General features: G+C 49.5%; 1 protein-coding gene across 4 annotated transcripts in view; it reads right to left on the reverse strand.

Moving 5' to 3' along the window:
• Positions 1 to 16,306, reverse strand: part of FRMD5 (FERM domain containing 5) — a 118,884-nt gene extending 102,578 nt beyond the window's left edge. For all 4 annotated transcript variants that reach the window (XM_040602090.1, XM_040602087.1, XM_040602088.1 and 1 more), the window contains exon 1: positions 15,805 to 16,306. In XM_040602090.1, the coding sequence (XP_040458024.1) occupies positions 15,805 to 15,906 (102 nt within the window). In that variant the 5' untranslated portion in view covers positions 15,907 to 16,306. The remainder of the gene's footprint in view (positions 1 to 15,804) is intronic.
• Positions 16,307 to 20,589: the final 4,283 nt, after the last annotated feature.

Genomic DNA, 20,589 nt, shown 5'->3' on the forward strand with positions numbered 1-20,589 from the left:
GAAGCTGCCACAGGTCTTAAATAAGCCTACCATTTGCAGACAAGCTGTTACAGTCATCAGGAACAATTTGGGTCAATTCTGGCCAGCGCCAAAGAGAAACTCATCCCTCTGGAACAGGCACACTGGAGCATCCAACAAGCACAGGATCTGTAAATCCCATACTCCAACAAGCCCAGAGCATCGGTCCCTGTGCCCTGCCTTGCTCAGGTCCCACAGAGGTGGGGAGTCTGGTCCCAGCCTGCTGCCGGGTCAAGGAGTGCATGTCCCCCCACCCCTGCCCTACAGCTTTCACCCAGGTACAAGCAGAGGGACATCTGGTTTTGCCAAAACAACCCTTGCCATGTGGTACATCATATCACAGCCCATCCTGCGAAGGTCTGTGTGCATGACAGGCTGGCCAAAGAGAACCGGACCCTCTACAGTCATCATGGGATGCTAAAAGAAATAAAGATTGTAGCCACTGGTACATAAACCAGCCAACTATACCAGCCCCAAGAATGCCAGCAGAGCCAACACTTGGGAAATGTGAACAGAAATAAGACAGCCTTTTAAATCATCAGCCCTTATACAACATGTGTGCAACTACCTCACCACAACACACGGCAGCGTCATTAGCATCTACGTACCCAGAAAAAAGCCTCTCGGTGCCTTCCTCCAAGCAAAGAGTAACCTTGCCTTGGCTGGCAGCAAGGTACCTGCTAACACGTGCAGGGAAGCGGCGGGGAGGTGGCAAGGAAGACGTAATTGTTATGTGCAACACTGCAAAAAAAGGGAACATCACAAACACCCCTGCTCCCCTTCAGCCTTTGGATGCACCAGTGTAATTATGAACTTTATTTCTCCCCTCCCTAATTTAAAAGATTCAAGAGAATCCTTCAAATATGCATTTTATTTATTATTATTGTAACACAAAAAAAATTAATATCCAACTGTGGATACTGTTATAAAAGCATAAATAAAAGGAAGCAGCAGCACTGGCAGCTGCTTGCACTGCCTGCAGAACCCCACCACGCAGTATGGAGTAGACCATTTCAGTAAGGCAGGCACGAAAAAATTTATAAAACCAACTAATAGTAACTGACAGGTGGCTGTAATTCAAAACAGCCTCCTCAGGCCCTACAGAAAAATCACACGCTGCAGTACGCAGACAATACCTGATGTGCTCTCCTGCCTACCGCCTCTGCACCTACCGCCAGCAAGTTCAAACTCAGCAAGACTGCAGCGCAAAGCGTGCGCCGCATCACGATGCTCTCCCAGCACCAAGGCAGTTATCAGTTTAGAGCTGCATGTTTAGTTATTCCAAAAGTAAGTGCAAAAGGGCTTATTTATTTACTTACTTCCATGTTTACTTTTGCCTGCTTCATTTGTTATTGTAACACAAGTTGGATCCTTCCCCGCTAGCCTTAAGGATGTTGTTCATCAGGTGCGTTTCTGAAGGCAGCCCTCGCTGAGATGCTGTGCTGGGACACTGACCCTGTGCATTGCCACCACAAGCAACCTCACTACACTGAGACATGCCCTGCAAGGGACTAACATCAAGCACATCCAGACATGCCTCCAGGCTGATTTTTACCTCTAGCACTGAGCTGCTGTCCACCCATGAGTCTCTGCCTTTAGCGACCAGATCTGCGTCCCCTGGCATGGCACCCGGACAGGCAGCGCAGCCTTAGCACTGCATGGATTTGCAGTCCCAAAGCAGGATGGCTTCTGCTGGTCTGCTGGAAGTGTTTTAAAAATTCAGCCATGCCAGGACAAGGAAGTTGCAAGTAACAACTAATTTAAGGAGAGGTTTATGTGCAGTACTGGTTAATTAATTAAAGAAATGCTATTTTAGCACAACTTATTTGCCTAAATGGTGCTTTAAACTCAGATGATCTTTTTCAGAAGCTCACAGGGCAGGGTTCATCAAAGTCTGTGTCTACCTTCAGGGTTTCCTGACACCAGCCAGCACTGCAGCTATCAGCATGCAGGAGCAGAGCTCTTAACCCACCCCGGGACCCCCCTTCCACAGGCAGTGACACTTCCCATGTGTAGGTGGCAGCTCCACACTTCAGTTTGCATGAACTAAGTGTCCCATTCAGATGAAACTGTGGCTTTTACAGATGAAATAAATAAGCAACAAAGAGGAGGGATGAGATCCCATTCATCAGTGGTCATCTATGGTCATAATCTAACACACCAGATGTGGGCATCCAAGGGCGTCCATCCAGGTTGAGGTCCACAGACGGTCCACCGCCAATGGTGGGGGTCACAGTGGCACGGGTCCAGGGAGCTCCATGGAGGAGTCCCCACAGCCCAGAGGCTGGGACAAGGCTGGATCTGAACTAACACCAGTAGGTAAGGGTTCCTCGTTATCACTTCCAGGGGCGGTACGTGAAGCTCCAGCACGATGTCCCCGACGCAGCAGTGGGGATGAGGGCATCTCCCTGGTGACAGCAGTGTCCCCTGCTCAGCATCAGCACTTTTCCTCTGTTCCCATGGCAATCCTCAGCCCCACCAGCTGCACCACAAAGTTGACTTTTCCCTCTCTTTCCATAGAGATCCGTGGAACAAAGCAAAATAAAACAATTAGGCAGTGTCTGCAAGGGTCAATGTGCAGTCACTCCTTTCACACTGATTTACGGTTTCCCAAGTTCCATGCAGAAGCCAACACTGAAGCCATTCTGGGCTGCTTTTTTACTCTTATCCCTGTCTTGTGGAAACTGCACAGGGTGTAAAACTGCAGCCCAGCTCAACTCAACGTCCTAATCCTTGCATTTATCCCACAGGCACCATGGCCACCAAGCCACTGCCAACACCTTTGCCAAGCCCCCAGGGCTGGCCCCAGGGCTGTGCCTGCTGAAGATGGCCCTTCTCTGCAGGGGTGAGGAATAAGCAGACAAATAGAAGTAATGGGAAATCTTGTGTTAGGAGGACTGGTTAAAAGAAAAGCCCATCATTTCAGTTAAGATCCAGCACTGGTGCTGACTCAGTGAGTGAAACATCAGCAGCCTTGCACTTGGGAAGCATTTTGGCTGCTGCACCTGAACGCTGGGAAGAGCAGCCTCTTTTTCTAGACCTGGGGTACAACACTGACATCCATCCTGGGGAATCCGAATTTTCACTCAGAATTTAAGTCAGGGTAAGCACTGGGTCTGTTGGGTTGCAGAAGCCCCCGGCTGCTGCAGGCAGCTAGCCCTAGACACCTGACCCTGCTTGAGGCACAATGCCTTCCCACACCCAAGGGCTACAAAGGCTCGTTAGGAAATAATAACACAGCAGATTAGTCTCAGAGAATACATCTTCTTCCTGTTCACTTCCAGGGGGTGAATAGAGAGCTAGAGGGATTTGGACATTGCTGTCTCGAGTGTGTGGTTTAATTGCTTATGCTCTCTGTTACTAATGCACTCCCCAGGCAAAACCCATGTCTGCTCCCTCTTCCCAGTGAGGCAGGAACCGTAATTGAGTTGTGGCATGGGCATGACAAGCCTTCCTGTGGTGAGGCTCCTGGGAGGACAAGCCCTGCCCCAGCTTGGAGCTGTCTCCTGCTCATCTCTGGGCTGTCACCAATGCTAGTGGTACTCTGACACTGCTGCCACCCTCACAGTCAGCCCTTACAGGGGACCTGCTTGCTGCTGCTGGGTTCAGTACTTCTTTGTACCCAAGAATGGATCACCTCCACCTCAAATATACTACAGTTATGTTTCAGGCTCAGAACTGTATTTCTGGGGGTTGCAGGTCTCAGGTTGGTTATGCAGGAGGAGCTGTGACCACAGCACTGGTGCTTGCTGCTCCCCCATAGGTCCTGTAACCTGCAAAGGGCCGTGGGGTAGCAGGTGGGCACAAAGGGAGCCAAAGGCACAAGACATGAAGGGTCAGGACATGCCCTGCACTGGGACAGGCAAAAAGCTCCACTGCAGGCTGCTCTGCTTTTCCTTCACTTGTAACCCTGAAATGCAAAGCAACATCAACCCCATACAGTGAAATAATTCTCACTGCAAAAGCAACATCAATCCTATACAGCGAAATCATCCTCACTGCCCATGGCCATGGCCCTGGCAAGGCCAGGAGCTCAAGCACTGTGCCATGTCCCTCTTCATGTCCTCCCCGCATCCAGCCTCTCACCAATGCGTGTCCTCAGAGAAACTCTGATGGAAGAAGGATGAGCTGTTAGCCCAGTTTTGCAGCTGAGGGAGGCTGCGGTGCAGGGAGGAGCCGTGGAGGACCCAGAGCAGCACCTGGCCAAACCTGGGGCACAGGGGGCTGTACTGTTGCTCCCTAGGGGCATCTCCCCCCCCCCCCCCGGCAGCCTCAGGACACCAGCAGGATGTGACAGGGCTCATCAGCATCAGCTCATGGATACAGAGATTAACCGTGCCCGAAAAACACATCTCTTTGGAAAAGCCCAGCAGAGCTGACTGAGAATTACAAACCGCCCACAGAAGTTTAAAACCAAATCAGCCTAAAATGCCTCAGACATCTTTCCCCATTATGCTCAATGGCATCCTCATAACAAAATGCCACGTGTTAATTAAAAAGGCCTACAGAAACAAGAACGCTCTCCACTCAGTGGTACTGCGGGTTACTAAGGAAAGCCTCAATTTTATTTCATTCCTCCAAGCCCTGTTAGCTGTGTTTTATTTAATTCTGGGGGACTTTGCCAAGGGCCCAATGTGTTTACGCTGACAGTGGGAAGCATCCCATAAGGGCAGAGAGAAATCACTGTCATCATTATTTAAGGCATGCTATGTTGGGATTAATTTTGTATTAGCACCTTATTTATGTCTAGAACAAAACCCATATGTTAAGCTGGGGGACACGGTACCCAAAGCACTGCTAGGGAGACATGCAAGCTCCCACGTGCGCCTGGGGAAGCAAGGCAATGCAGAACGCAGGCTGCCAGCCACCACTAATCCCCTCAAACAGCAGCTGCCCCGAGGACCCTCTGCTTTATTCCAAAACCCCAGATAAAGAAATCTGTCATCGGAAAGCATAAGTCACAGCCAGTTAAAGCCCCATCAATGGGCTTAAGGAGTTGCTTCTAAGAAGTGGTGACAGGCTAGAGAATCATTCCCTACAGATTTTGGGGTTTTGTATCAACATGCAAACAAGAATGATGCAAAACTAAATGCACAGGTAATAAATGCAAGTGGGAGAAAGGAAGGACAACAGTAACAGGGATCTGGACCAGAAGACAGAAAAGTCCATTCTGGATCAGAATAACCGTAATATCGAAGAACAGTGCAGGAACACCAAGGTTTAGGCAGGAGCTCAGCCAAAGAGAGTTACTTTTGGAGGGAGGTCTGACAGTACCACTGCAAGGGCAGGCATTGAGACTTGGTTCAGACAGTGGTTCCCATGGCACAGGGGTCCCAAGGGTCCCTGTATGGGTGGAGGAGGATGGCCTGGCCTGACAAGAGATGCTCCTAGCACCTATCACTCCCCTATTGCCCTGATCCTGGCTCACCATTGCCTCCAGCCCCAGCTCTTTCTCCTGCTGCTGCATTTTCTATTGCACTCACATTTTCTCTTCTCCACTTTCAATGGCCCCAGGAGCTCCAGGTTTTCAGATCCCAATGACATTCTGTTCTCATCACACATTTCCTTTGGAAAGCCATTGTTGTTTGCAAGCCAGAAATATTAGTCAGCATGCTATACAGTGCAACGCTAATGAGAATTAAATCGATTCATGAAAAGTACCTGCTCAGCATGTTTATTATCTATTTTTCAAACACAACTATATTAGATTTCGTCTTTTTTTCCCAGTCCCAATATACTGTCCATTCTATGAGTTAAGTATGTAGATAACATATAGTTACAATCACTATCAACTACCTAATCTATATATTCCTAAAGTCTCTCTCTAGATCCAGAATGGCTTAATCAATTTTTGTAATTTTTTTATTAAAGAAAAATTTTGTATAGGCAGTCAGTGGATATATCCTTTGGGATCCCAGCTTATGTGCCAAGCTAAAAGCCAATACAATCTGAAACAGCCCTGCTATAAACCTTCTGAAAAACAGAAAAACCTCACCGATATGACAGATATGCCACTATAATTAAAGTCTTTGGTAACAGACATTATGCAGCCAAAACATTCTATTTCTAGCTGCAGCATTGATCAAATTCTGACATCCAGCATTAACTAGCTGAGGTCTGTCTGGCCTCACAAAGCACAATGCCACAAAGCTTTTGTTAACTATCATTTATTAAAATGCCTTGTCTATCTGGTGAGACACTGGCACCTGGTGAGTACATCTTATTTCACTCCTTCCCGCAGCATCTGAACCAGCCTAAGATTTTTCTCCATGCTCAGGAGTCCAGTACTTATATTCTTTACTGCCAGATACAGAAGATTAAAATATGTGCGAACCTTGAATTTCCAATGAGATGCTCAATGCAGAAAACTGGCTCTCCCAGGGAGAGAAAATGGGCCTCAGCATACGCTCAGCTGCAGTGGGACCACAACCCAGTCGGTAGCAGGGGGAGGCTCCCACCTCAAAAATCTCAAGAAAATATGTTTAAATTATGTTAAAATTATAAGGGCGCAGCTGGCCCACGGCTCTGAGCCCTGCAACTCTTGCACCTCTTCGGGAGGGATTTCCTGAACTTTGCATTTTCACAATGCAAAGTACATCCCACAAAACCAGCCACATTTTTCAGTCTGTTCCCTTGTCCACAGAAGAGCAATTTTCATGTACATCCACCTTCCCAGTCAGGACCAAAGACCGAACAAGTTGGGAGAAGAGATCCACTGGGTTCCATAAGGAGAACTGGGATCATCCACTATGGAAGCACAAAGTTGATCCTCAGAGTAGCTAAAGATCCCATGCCTTAAAATACGGCTCTACAAACTGATTATGTAAAAACAGCACCATCTTGCTCAGTAGCACAGCTTCTGATGTGTATCTGGAGAGACAGCTGCTGACTTTATTGAGTAAAATAAGATTTTACTGTATTTTACCCCTGCTGTCCTCTACAGATAACAAGCCAGAGGAAGCACAATGGCATCTTGCATTTTGTGTGTGCATAGAATAAACTGCATTCCTCAACAAATTGCAGCTGCCAAGTCACTTTTGCAAACGAAGACGTTACCAGTGAAGGTAATCTACATGGATGGTAATTGCCAAAGTGTAATTAAGGGCAAAGTACAGTCTGTGTGTTTAAAATGACAATGCAGGAGGAACAAAATGCCCAGCTGCTCCCCAGGACCAGGCCAGATCAGTCCACTGGCCGTTACAGAAATCCTATTTTTGCTTAGAAAAAAGAGCTGTTCTCCACCAGCAGCCTGAAGCACAGCTCACACAACTTCCCTCTGCACCGGCCCTTTTCAGAAAAAAATCAGACTCTAAGCACCAGGCAGTTTTTGCAGATATTCAGTTCAGTCCTGGCCATAATTCCACAACAGACACAACCTCTGCACCATGCACAGGAAAACTGCCCAGCCAGCCCCAAATCCCACAGGTCATTTTAGAAACAACCGTATCCTAGTACACCTCACCCAGCAAATTCCTGGAAAATCACATATCACATCATCATAAAATCTGTGCCACTGAGCAACAGGAGAGAAAGATTGCACGCGACTGTTGTGTATCCACCCATCAACCACATTCCCAGGGGACAAGGTTGCAGCAACTTCAGATCTCACCACTCTTCCTCTCATTTCCAAACGCTACCGAACGCATAAGGCAGCAGTTACCCTCCTGTCTAGAAATGAAAACACCATCATGGATATTTAATAGCTACCTTCGATTGCAAGAACTCCTTGTGTCTATGTCCCACAATATACAAAACAAAAACCAGGCCTGTTTGAGTCGGAGGCGGATGGTGGCAGTGGGGGGAAACATGCAGAATTTGAGTGTGAAGCTTAAAAATATGTTTTAATTTGAGATAGGTAAGCACGTGTGCACCAGCCCATGGATGGTTTATGGACAGTGTTTTCACGCATGCACAAACCCCTGAACAACACTCCATGGGGACGACAGAGGAGAACACCATCTCCCAACCCACCGATGTGGCCAATGCCTCAACCCTGCTGCCAGCACAGACCCGTGCAGAAATCTGGAAAGAAACACGCTTCCAAAGGCTTCCTTTTCTGGAGAGGAAGGAGCTGATCTTTGGGATTCATGCAGAAGAGACGGTACATTCCTGCCACTCCACTACACTTCTACCCTGAACACAAACCACACAGGCCAATACACCTCTAGGGTGACACATTTAATGACATTTCATTTCAATTTCAGTATTTTTTTTTTTTTTCAAGCAAAATATTTGTAACATAGATAAAACTGTCTAACACCCACATTTTTATTTTCTAGTTGTGCCAGTATTTTACATGCCAATGGAGCATGGCTCAGCAAACCAGTGGTAACACGTGAAGCCAGGGATCTTCACTCTGCTATTTCAATCCACTCATTGCAGCATAACAACAAAAGGTTTCCGTGCCCATGAGTCCCAGCAAATGTGTTTCCACATGGGGCCAGCTCACATGCCTCTACCCTAGACCCTACCCTTCACACTCCTCTTCCTCACCATGCAAAACCACCCTGGCAGCCACAGGGCTCATGCAGGGAGTTGCTCGCACCTTGGATCATGCCATTCCATCCTCTGGAAGGCTGCCCTTGCCCCATGCATGTGCCCTGCAGACCTTGAGAAGGCAGGGCTGTGACTGCAGGAAGTTCAGCTCAGGGCATCACCCAGCCTCCAGGAACGCCACCACATCGGCCCACGGACTTTGGAGCTCATTTGGCAGACCTTCACCTCCTAAAGGAAAACCTGGCTTGTGTTTCATGCTCAGAAGATAGCCCTCAGTTTCTGTATGAATGCAGATGACCATATAAACCCTAATTCTGACATCCATACTTGCGCACATGGAGTCTTCTCACTTCTTCAGACCCTTCTGAAAACTAACCCCATTTCTTTCACATCTCCTCCTTTGTCCTGGTGCTCAGAGCAAAGAAACATTCACTTTAGCCTGGCCTCCACCAGCAGCTTGCTCTGTAGCCCTGGGTAGGTTTGTAGCTGGTTATCCAGTTCTGTAAGAAATGTAATAAAACCACACTGCACCAGCTGACAGCACCTTGTGCAGAATTAGGGTTGGTTAAGATGTTGCTGTGCTTAGGTGAAAGGTCCAAGGAACATTCAAAATATTAATTCCTTTCTGTCGTGACCAAAGACAGTGGGTTTACCTTTCTCCTGGGCTCTGGCAGCAGCTGACATGCTGAGGGAGCACAAGCGAAAACATCTCCTGGGGTGATGAAGGTGCCACACCAATTTGAGTAGATTTACCAATATCACCAAAAGCCACAGCAGCTGTAATTTCATTGGGAATACAAGAAGGGAATCCACAAGAGGTGGCTGATGAAGAAACAAATTAGGATATATTTTCCCAAGTTCTGAAGCTTCTAAGAGGCTTATAGGAACAACAACCAACAATAAGTAACTACAATTCCTGCCACAAGAGGGGATGCAGACCCACCCTTTCAAATCACACCCCCAGCCCTGGCAGGACAAGCTCAGGCCCTCACAGTATATGCACACGTTAACTGTAGTGTAGCTGCACCCATCAGAATCTGCTCCCCATCTCCGTTTTGCCATGCAGGAGCCACAGTCTCTGCAGACAGCCACTGTGGATTCATCAGCCTCGCAGGCAATTCCAGATCATCAATATGAAATTGCTCTCATACTGCTGTGATAATTTACTCTGGAAAATTTTCAAAGAAAAGAATTTGACCTGAAACCTTATTTGCAGAAGCAACTTCAAGGCTTTCTGTAACCAAATAATTGGGTTTTTCTGACCACAAACAAGTGGCTGATGACAGAAGCACTGTTCAGTTCTCTCTGCAATAGCACCAACGTCTGACCCCTGCGCTAACAAGGTATTGTCTATTCTTGACAAAATTGATAGCAAATAAAATACAACACTTCTCACATGGCAAATCTCTGCTTGTTCCCCAGCCTTCTCCAGTAATGCACTGTCATTTCTAACAAGTGACAGTAGTGCCATGCTTCCTCTGCCATTTGGAAACCAGGCGTGTGGTCATTTCGGAGGGTTTGCTCTACCGAGTGTTTGCACGAAGCAGAGGGACTGCTGCTGTTTCAGTGGGACACACAGAGCAGAGCACATGTGTGCTCCCATCGGTCCTGCACGAACTGCGCTCACCATGGGGTACGTGACATTCCTACAAGTCCCCTGGAAGGCTGAAGTGTTGAGGGTACCGTAGGGTTTGGGTTTTCCCACTGGTAAATTCCCACCTCACATAATGCAAGACAAAGATAAGCACATGCCATCCTCAAACACGTAGGACCAAGTGCCTACCGGTTATCGAGTAGCTACCCCTCAAACCAACAGGGACTCCACTTTCCAGTGACGCCCAAATTGACGCCAGGTTGCACAGGCAGAGGCCATTCCCAGTGCCCCTACCCACGCTTAGGAACCCACCTTCATGCATGATGCTACACACCCTGCAGAGAACACGACCCCTATTCGAGCTGCGGAGGAGCTTTCACAGACTGGTAGCACCTCCATCAGGACCTTGCCCGCTACCATCGACAGCATTTCAGTGAGGGCCTTGCTTGCTGCACAGTCTTTGCCCATGTTCATATACAGCTTCCAGGGGAAGGCAACCTGCAAGGTTTCAGCTAGAAAACAGATCTGCCAGGTGTACTGACAGAGAGGGATCACAGACACTTGTGCTGCCATTAGTCTTGTACAGGGCAAACCAAAGCATCGTGCGAGTCTCATCCTTGCTGGAATGTGGCCACAGACGTCATCCCTATGTACACGATCCCTTTGAGCTCCTGAAGAGTGAGTCAAAAATTAAAAATAAGTGGGCTGCTTAAGGCACTTTTAGTATTCCCCAGACACCTTAAAAAAAGCCTCCTACTGTGCATTACCTAATTTTTACATGACAGAAGCAGAAAATTTTTTCTTTCATGATACTACTGAACATATCTTTCTACAATGGTATTACCGTGTGTGTGTGCGTGCGTGTGCATATAAATATATATATATATATACCTATATTTGTCTTCAACATCTCATATAGGAAAGTGATAAGCAAAGAGTTCTTTCAGGAAACTGACTCCTAAGAGGGGGACATCCTGGAGCTTCACAGCAGGTAACATCATAAAACAGGTGTGAAAATTTAGCAGAAAATAGACATTTCAGCTGGTGAAGAAATAACAGCACTAGAAATATTTTCAACGGGTCTCCATAACAACTTGTATTTCTGCCTCCCATTAAAAGAAGAGTAAATATGTCACTAGTTTTTCAGTGCACGTTTAGTGGATGTTTTCCTCAGCTGCCTTTTGTATCCTTTGTATTTAAAATGATATACTTGGAAATAAATTTAAAAGAAAAAAGGAGATGAAACCCAAGAAACTCTCAGCTTTGACTGTTACTTTGTCTTCAAACTTATTGTGCATTTCAGGTGGTTTTCTTCCGAGCCCACAAACCATATGTATGGAAATGTTGGAGAAGAGAATGAAGAACACTGCCCTGACAGCCTGCAGCTCTGCTGAGATACTGCTGAGCAAGAACGATAGGTTTCTGTGGCAAATACATTTTCAATGCTATAAATAAAAATATTACTTTGAATAGAGTCAACAGCAAACCTGCCAGTATTGCTTTCACCATCCCTGGGACCCATAGGCTGGGAGGGGTGCGATCCTGCACCCATTGCAGCCCAGTGACTTTGCTGATGGACTTCGCTACCACAACGCACTGGCAGTGCTGTGCTGGCTTTGCCAGAGCCTCACCAGCGCTGGACTGCGAAACCCTCACCCACCACACAGACCCGCAACCTTGGACCCAAAGTCTGCCTTACTCCACGTTTTTGTGAACAGGTCTGGCATCAGTCCCTGTTCCTGCACCGCGGGTTCAGGCCGTGGGAGAGGAGGGAAGGCTCTGGGAGCAGACAAACTTTTCAGCATGAAGCCTCATGGTTTCTGGTACTCTTGGCAGCAGGGAGTAACCTCCGGTGAAGAACACACCACCTGTGCTCAGGACTGTAGACAAGAGACCCCACTGCGTAAGCAGCGGTCTGCTAACCTATTTCCCGGCAAAAGCAATTGGAAACTCTCAGAAGACAAAAAGATAATGAACAAATAACCTTCACGGTAGCCAGCACTGCAAAAAACCAAGGTTCCCCTTTGTGTTGACTGCCTATTATTAATGATCCTGTCAGGTCTCCTAATGAACTTTGTGCTTCATGTGGAAAACGTGGGTTTGTCCAAGAGAATAGTCCAGAGCTCATTTTCATTTATTTCCAATCTTACGCAAGAAAGTTGTTACATTCTGAATCTAAGAAACCGCATTTTTCTATTTATTTTCTCACGTCTCCACTTTCTTGTAGTACTACTGAGGTTTGAAACAAAACGCCACTGTCTTTTCAGGAAAATGCTTGATGCATCGAGCAATGGCAAATCATTAATTATTTCAAGCCTTTTATACCACCACTGACACCACAGTGAAGAATTTAAAACATTTCCTCAGACAAGCAGCTCAGTCACAGCAAAACCGCAGCGCAAGAGCATTGCTTAGTTTTTTTCAAAGCTTGCTTTATTCTAACAACGCTTGCAAGGCTGCCTCGCTGGCAAACTGCTTTGCATTTGTGCTTGGAGACACGGAGCACAAGGTGGTAAATATAAATTAAATATACTGCTAGATCACACCCTTGCCATGGAGATGAACAAAAAACCATCAGGAATGGCTGCCCCTCTCCGCCAGCCAAGCTGGTCCCCGGGGACGTGTCTCAGAGCAGTGACACCCACAGGAGTGGGGACCCCAGTACCCATGGCCAGCAGTCTGCACAATGCCAAGAAACGGAGCATTAATGGGCACTGCTGCCTTCTCCCAGCTGACAGTCCCCATGCTGCAAATTACTGTGTTTATTGCTTTAGAAAGTGCCTCCACGGCATGTAATATTATTAAAATATCAGCCTTTCTGAGGCAAGAAAGCCCCATGTCTTTGTGTTCAGGCAGCTTCTGGGATCCCCGGCGTCCCAGCAAGCGGCTGAGACCTGCAGTCCCGTTCACTGGCTGACACACTGTCCCCCAGAACCCAGCAGAGACAGACTCTGGGACAGTGTCCTCCCCAAAACAGAAAAGTACTGGAATACGCAAAAAAAACCCAACTCAGCAACAAAACCACTTAACAGAGGAGCCCACTCGGCTGCCTCGACTCACTGTGCACAGTCCCGCTGCCTGCAGGAGCTTCGCCCCCCTAACACCATCCCGGAGCCTGCCCAGGCCAGGGACCGGGGCATGAGATCTCCAGGCTCCTCCACCTGCTCGGATGGGCTGTTTGGGCGTGAAAATTAGGGAAAAAAAGAGAATGCGGCTTCATCTAAGCTCAGACAATGAACCATTCATACAACACGAGAATACTACCAAAGTAAACTTCAGATAATCAAATAAAAATGGCTTTCTTTTGAAACAGAATATTCAGGTATTATCTAGCAGCACTGAGCCCCCACTCACAAGCCTTTATCAAGTACAACCAGAGGTTAATTTTGTTGACAGGTTTAACTAGTGCCATTATCTGAAATGTAAATAAACCCTCTTAAAATCAGCTCTGTCTCTGAGTGCTTCCTTCTTTTCCCCAGAATGGAGAAGCCAGATGACATGTCAGACAGGCCACACTTCAGGGAGAGCATAAAGCCCATCCACATCCCCACACGCTGCCAGGATGAGTGGCACAAACACACAGGTACAGCAGCAAAAATACACGTTACAAACTTCCAGCGAGCAGCTTCATTGCCCAGATGTGCACCGTGATTAACAGCACTGCGTATGAAATGATGACTTATGCTTTGGACGGTTTCTCTCTATTTAAGTAAAAATAGAAATACATAAATTAGAAACAACAGGCGTAGAAACAGCCTGGGTGAGGAAACACTATAGATCTCAGCAAGACGTGAAATATCTGCACTCATGAGGGAATGACCTTCAAAACTCATTCACTGCTCACAGCCTGTATGGTGACGGGTTTTCTCACTTGCGAGACATTATACATTCCTACTATGTACGCTATAATTCTGCACGGACTATAAATACTTGGCATATAAGGCAACATGAAAGCAATAGAAAACAAATATTTAAGTGGGGTAACCTTGACTGTGAGGGTAATACAAGCTAATTCTTTATACCTTAGGTCATGCATGCTAAATACCAGGATTCACTATTTACTATGCTAAACATAAAATAAGCCATGGAAATATGTGAACAAGTAGTATTTTCTCTTAAAAATAAAGAAAAAAGAAAAGGCATGCAAGATGACGACACCTTGTTAAATTATCTTAAGGACAAAAAATCCAGATTTTTCTTAACTGCATTGCCTACACTTTGTCTTCCAAACTACAGCTTTCCTTTTAACTTGTATCAAAAACAACCTCCGAGAGATGAATTAGTTTTGCTTATGCAAAATAAACTAGGTTGCCGTTATAGTTGTTTACTGGGTCACACTTTACAACCCAGGTGGGGGAGGTGAGGGAGGAATGAGCGGCATTAGCATTCTTCAGCCGTTATTTGCACAGAACACCGTATTATCTATTTTAGACGATTTAAGCAAAAATGCCGGCGCCTGCAGCACTCCTCGGTAACCGATCTTCAGCATTTATCATTTAAAACATGTTTCTGCCTGTAAAGGAAAAGATGCTCCCTCCTCCTCGGAGTTGCAGGACAGGGGGATCAGGGGAGACCCAGCATAGGTTGGGAGGTGGCAGTTGTTGCTATTTACGTTTTGAGTCGCCTTTACTCAAAACTGCCCTGAATTTGCCATTGCCTGCGGACCGGGCTGAAGCCAGCCGACACCAGCAGGAGTAGTTACGAGTGCTAGAGCGTACAGGTTTTCGGCCAGCTCCCCTGCAGAAATGATAACTGTAGGAACGAAGAAGTAAAGGCAGCCGGAGCCAGGGCTGCTCCCCTCTGCCCTCCAGTCACAAGGTCCCGTTACCTAACTAGTTGCAGAGGAGACGGCGAGCGTGTTTCGCTAGTTTTTAGAAATACGACATCCCTCCGTCCCTGGCGCGCTGAGCGATGGCCCCGCGCTGCCCCAGGCAGCGACGCAGCCCCCGGGCGGGGGGCGATGGTCCCGGGTCCTGCAGCCGGTCCTGGTCCTGCCCGCCCGGCACATGGGGCGCGGGGAGCAGTAGATGCGCACCCCGTCGCCGCCGCTCCGGACTATGGCAATACACGAGCACTCATTAGGGCAGAGCTGGGCGCTAATGAGGGAGCCAGACCCGGGCACCCCGGGATGCGGCGGAGGCCGGGAAGAGTCCATCCCTGCCCCGCAGCATTCCCCCTGCATTCCTGCCCCGCAGCATCTCCCGTACTTTACTTCCCAGCGGAGTCCTCCCCGCGATGCGCGGAGCCTCCGCAGCCAGCAGAGCAAGTGCGAGCACCGCCCGGCTCCGCGAGGTACGGCTAAGGCTCTCCCGAGCCCCGGGGCGACCGTGCCGGGCTGCCGCTACTCCGCTCCGGCTCCGGGGGCTGCGGGCATCCCCATAACACCTCTCCGCGTCATCCCCGCACACCTCCGCGGCGGGAGGCGGCTAGCCGGGGGGGGGGGGGGGGCTCCGCTCCGGGGCTCCTCGCCGCCGGCAGCCGCTGCCCGTCACCTGCCGAGAGCCGAGGGGTGCTGAGGGGGTCCGCGGGCGGCGGAAGCGGGGGGTCCGCCTTTGTTCACGGCGGCGGGGCAGAACCGGGCCGCCCCCGCCGCTCCGCTCCTTTTGTCTGCCGGCTGCGGGCGGCAGCGCGACCCCAGCGCGGGGCTGTCCCGCCCCCGCCGCCCCCCTCCCCGCGACCCCCCGCAGGACGCTGACCTGGATGGTGCAGGTGTACTCGCTGTCGTCCAGCAGCCGCACGGTGCAGTTGTACTCGCGGTCCAGGTTCCTGCTGCTGCCACTCATCCACCTGCTCAGCATCTTCCCGAGCCGGGCGGCGGGGCGCGGCGGAGCGCGGAGCGGGCGCGAAGCGGCGGGCGCTGCCGGCGGAGCCTCCGCTCACATCCCCGCTGCCGGCGCGGTGCGGTGCGGTGCGGTGCGGCGCGGCGGCCGCTCCCCCCCACGCCGCCCGGCTCGGCCCGGCCCTGCCCCCGCTGCGGGCCGAGCGGCGCGGAGCGGGCGCGGAGCGGAGCGCAGTGCCCGTGCCCGGGCCGCGGCGCACGGCGGGCGGGGTGGAGGCAGGCCCGGGGGGGTGCCCGGCGCCGGCTGCGGGGGCCAATCTCGGCGCCGCGGCGGTGACGGGCTCCGCCGCAAACCAATGCGGCAGGGGCGGCGCGGCTCCGCCGCCTCCCCGGGCAGCCCCGCGCGGGAGGGGGCTCCGCGGGCGCGGAGGGGCGGAGGACTGGGGGCGGGGGGTAGTTGCGTGCGTGGCCCTGCCCCGGCCGGCGGGAGGGGTATGCGGGGCTCCCCGGGGCCAGCGGGGCAGCTTGCGACCGGCGGGGGTCCCGCTGCAGGTGCCCCCTCCTCGCAGCCTGCCCCCCGCAGAGGGGCTGCCCCGCAGCCGGGGCGGGGGAGGGGGGGAGGCAGCCCCCACTTTGTGGGAGCAGCCGGCGCCGGGGGGGGCTGCTCTGCGGCGAGCCTCGCCGAGCAGGCTGGGTGCGTGTGGCCTCTCCTGGCCCCGGGCCACCTGGGCGAGGAGCGGGGAGCTGCACCTGCCGTCCTGCGCAGGGGAGGCTGCGTCCCTGGGGACGGCGGGTGAATAAGCGGGACCCGGCAGGCCTGCAAGGCACTGCCAGGCACCGGTCTGTGCCGGGCTCTCTCGCCCGAGACAGATTCGGGTTAATGGGTTGGTATTCCCATAGGGGGGTCGGCTATCATGGCCCTTTGAGCACAGCAGTATGTCAGCCCTGATGCTGAAGTAGTCCCCAGGGCGTGAGCTTCTCTTAATTGTTCGTTTGCTATGGAAGGAAACTTTTAAAGCACTGGTTATTAGACAAAATGGACTCTAAAAGTGATCAGCGTTGTTCGGATGCTGTTGGTGCTACTCTGGAGAAGTGAAATACCTGGTGGCAGTATCAGCAGCGACCAGGGATAGGAGCCCAGCCAGCAGTGCTGCAGATCCCTGCCTCACTGTCATGCTCCATCCACAGCCATCCCCACACAAAGCAAGGCCCCCATCAAGGGGTTCAGCATTGCTCCCACCACCACCCTGGCTCCACACACACTGACAAATGCCCAAACCAAACAAGCCACAATGAGGGTCTGTGTTAAGCTGCCTCCAGTCCATCCCCCAGCATTGCAGGCCCTGTCCCCACTGCACCTTCCTGACTCAGCTCATCTTTGCCTAGTGACTCGCCTTCATCCCCTCCAGCTGCATTCACAGGCTGCAGTGCAGCTCCTGTCCTCCCTGTGTGAGCCCCAGCGTTAGACTTCCACCGTGCAGCTGTCTAACAGGTCCTCATAGTATTTCTGCTCCAGCTTTGCTCATTCCCTGCCTTCCCAGCCAGAAAACCCGTTTACAAAACGACATTCCTCGCCTCTCCCTGGGCAGCACAGGCTCCCTTCCCACCAGCCCTTCCAGACCTCTCCCAGCTGCAGGGCAGCATCCCTTCCTGAACTGGCCACCCAGTGTGCTTCTTCCCAGCTCCACAAGAAAGAACTGCTCCCAGGAGCCAGTGGCTCTCAGGGCTCTTGTGTCCCTGACAGTGTGTATGTCAGTATTGTATAGTCCCCAAAGGGACAGTTCAGGGGTTGTCCCTGTGACAGGTAAGAACAAGAGATGAGTGTTTCCCAGGCTACCTCCCCATCCCCAGCCAGGCTGGCTGCACTAGCTCTGCTCATCAGGCTGGATGTATGGTTGTGCTCATGGAGGGACCAGAGAGGAGGACCAGGCTTGCTTATCTTAGTATCCAATAGGCAACTAATGTAAATGTCCAATTAATATAAAAGAGAGGGAACGCGATGTTGCAGGCAGTGGTGCTGCAGCAGTGAGACAGGGACAGTGGGCAATGTCTTGGGGAGGGCATTATTCTGATGGAAAAAATAATGGCAAACCCAGAGACTTCACCTCTATGGAACGTCTGTCAGGAGACTGAATTTTGCAGCTCCCCAGGAAGGTGGGTTGTGCCCAGCACGTTGTTAGGAGGCGTGAGGCAGAGCCCAGAAAAACAACGGCACTTTTCACAAAGAACGGGACTCGCTCCTGAACCATCTGGGCACTTTTACAAAGATGCTTGTATTCACTAAAGTAGCTGCTACTTTGTCATGTATCCCACTCTGCATAAATTGTTCATCTGCCTTAGAGCTCCCCTTCTGAACCAGCTGAACTGTTAATGAAGAATGGGATCCTCAGCATTAGCAGGTGCTGCTTTCATCATGAACAGAAGCTTCTGAGCCAGCTGAGCAGCTTAATGAAGAGAGCATTCATGCCACAGCAGCCACGGCTTTGTCAGGGAGCCTCTCACCCATGCCATGGCTTGGCTATTAACTTTGTTCCTTGACCAAGTGAACAGTTTTGCTGAGGTTCCAGTTTTTGACAGAGAAACCACATTTTTTTACAAAGACCCTCACTGAGGCAATGTGGGAGCCTCTTGATGGAGTTCATCCCCCTCTGCTGCCTCAGAGTCATCCTCAGAACAAGGAATGTTGCTGGAGCCAGACATCTGAGGGCAGCTCCACGCTTCTCTCTCAAACTATCTGAAAAGGTTTCCACTGAGCACATCAAAGGCTGGCAAGTGCCTTTATAAAAATACTCTGTTCCCCAGCATTGATTGACAAGAATGTAGTTTTGATGAGTAACATCTCTTTTTTCTTTTTAATAATTAACACAGTAAATCCTACAAATCCTCCATATTTGGATTCTCCGTTATTTGCAGCTTTGAATTAAAAAATCCAAAGTGCAGTTTTCCAAATGTATATTTAAAGTGAATTCTTAGATGTATTTGTTTTCCAGTAGGTTAAATTTCACTAAGAGATTGTGTCTTAAAACCCTAGGAGGACAGAACAAGGTTGTCTCTGCTGTTGAGAGGAGCAGAGCTGAGCTCCAGCAGTTTCATTCTAAGAACCAAGGCTGCACCAGCAGCCCCATCCCATCACACCCAGCTCATCAGCCCTGTTGTGGCTCCTAGGTTTGCTAGGCTCTGGGCCAAACATGCCTGTTTAATCAGCACAGTCAGGCCTAAGTATCTCTGATATATTTCAAAGTATAAACAGCCAATTACCTGTCTTACTTTGCATTTATTTGGTGCAATAATAGATGGTGCATTGACAAAGTTAATGCCAATCCAGCCTGATGTGTGCAGGTGATGTCTGGGAAGTACTCAGCTGTCTGAATATTTAATGTCAACAGAAGCAAAGATGCAATAACTGCCTTAAATTCAAAAGTAATGCATTGTTCTTTACCTAAGTTATTACAATTGAAAATGTCATGCATTATCTATTTATCATCCATAATCCATATATTTATCATCCATTATAATTTATCACCCACAAGTATCTGTAGCTTTGAGGACAGATGCAGCTGTATGTGAGGCATGGAGAGCAATCCCGGGGTGTTTCCAAAGGTAAAGCTGGCAGCAGAGACCTGCCTGCTGGGGGATGCCCGAGTGCCCGGCTCTGGGGGTTCGGCTCGAGACCTCTACCAGCAACTACACTATGACATGGCATGGCGTTAAAGGATGACTGCTCGTCTTTAAACTACACTAATGTGTGTAAGTAATAGCTACTTATTGTGCTCAAGATGACCAAAATAGGGACCTCTGCTTTAAATGGCATTCCTTGTTCAACTGCAGCCTGTTCTGTTTAGATACTTTCTGCATTTTCCTCATCCAGATGTGGGAAATGAGGCTGTCAGCTTTGTTTTGCTTTTCAGCAGGTACCTGAATTTGAAATTATATAAAAGCAATGGTTCTTATCCTCTAAGCTCCAACACGAGCCCAGCACCATCCAGATGAGATGTCAAAATGTGGACCAGCTTGCAGGGTTTGCCCATAATTTAAATGGTCAACAGTACTGGCAGTGTCTCATTATACTTCCAAATCAGCTGAATTCACAGTCCCTGGTCTGTTTGCCCAGGCTATCTGCAGCGTGAAGCCAGCATTGAACTGGTGAGTTCACGCTTGCTCTCAGTTTTCTATACGCCGAGAAGAGATAGAAACCAAAGACCAAATTCTCTGTTATCCCTTATTTCTTTCTTGTTGATGAAAGTTTTGGAAAAGAAGACTTAACCTCTTCTTGGAAAGAGGCCCACATAGCTATTGCAACCAGCCCACTGCATATCTGAGTTCCTTCACATTTACTCGGTCTGAATCTGGAATAAATGCTTGTATAGTCTTTGTGCAGTATTTTTCTACAATAATGAATAATTATAAACACTATGGCAACCAACAAGGGACCCATCACTGGCTTTAGGCCAGTATTTTAGAATTGCATGCTGGTTACAGACGGGAGATTTTTTCCAGAGGATGCAGACAAGGGAGTGTTCCGCCATCAGTTAATGTTTGTGGAGTGTGGAAGCCCTTTAGCTAGTGTTTGTACATCCTTCACCCTCAGCTGAACACTAATGGCCATGGGAAACATTTGGACCAGCAACTGAGTTACCTCCTCCAGCAAAATTAGGTCAATAAATTCTAGTTATTTCAGCTTAGATGATGTCTCTCAGACACA

The sequence above is a fragment of the Falco naumanni genome, chromosome 7 (assembly GCF_017639655.2).
Source record: "Falco naumanni isolate bFalNau1 chromosome 7, bFalNau1.pat, whole genome shotgun sequence".
Classification (NCBI taxonomy): domain Eukaryota; kingdom Metazoa; phylum Chordata; class Aves; order Falconiformes; family Falconidae; genus Falco; species Falco naumanni.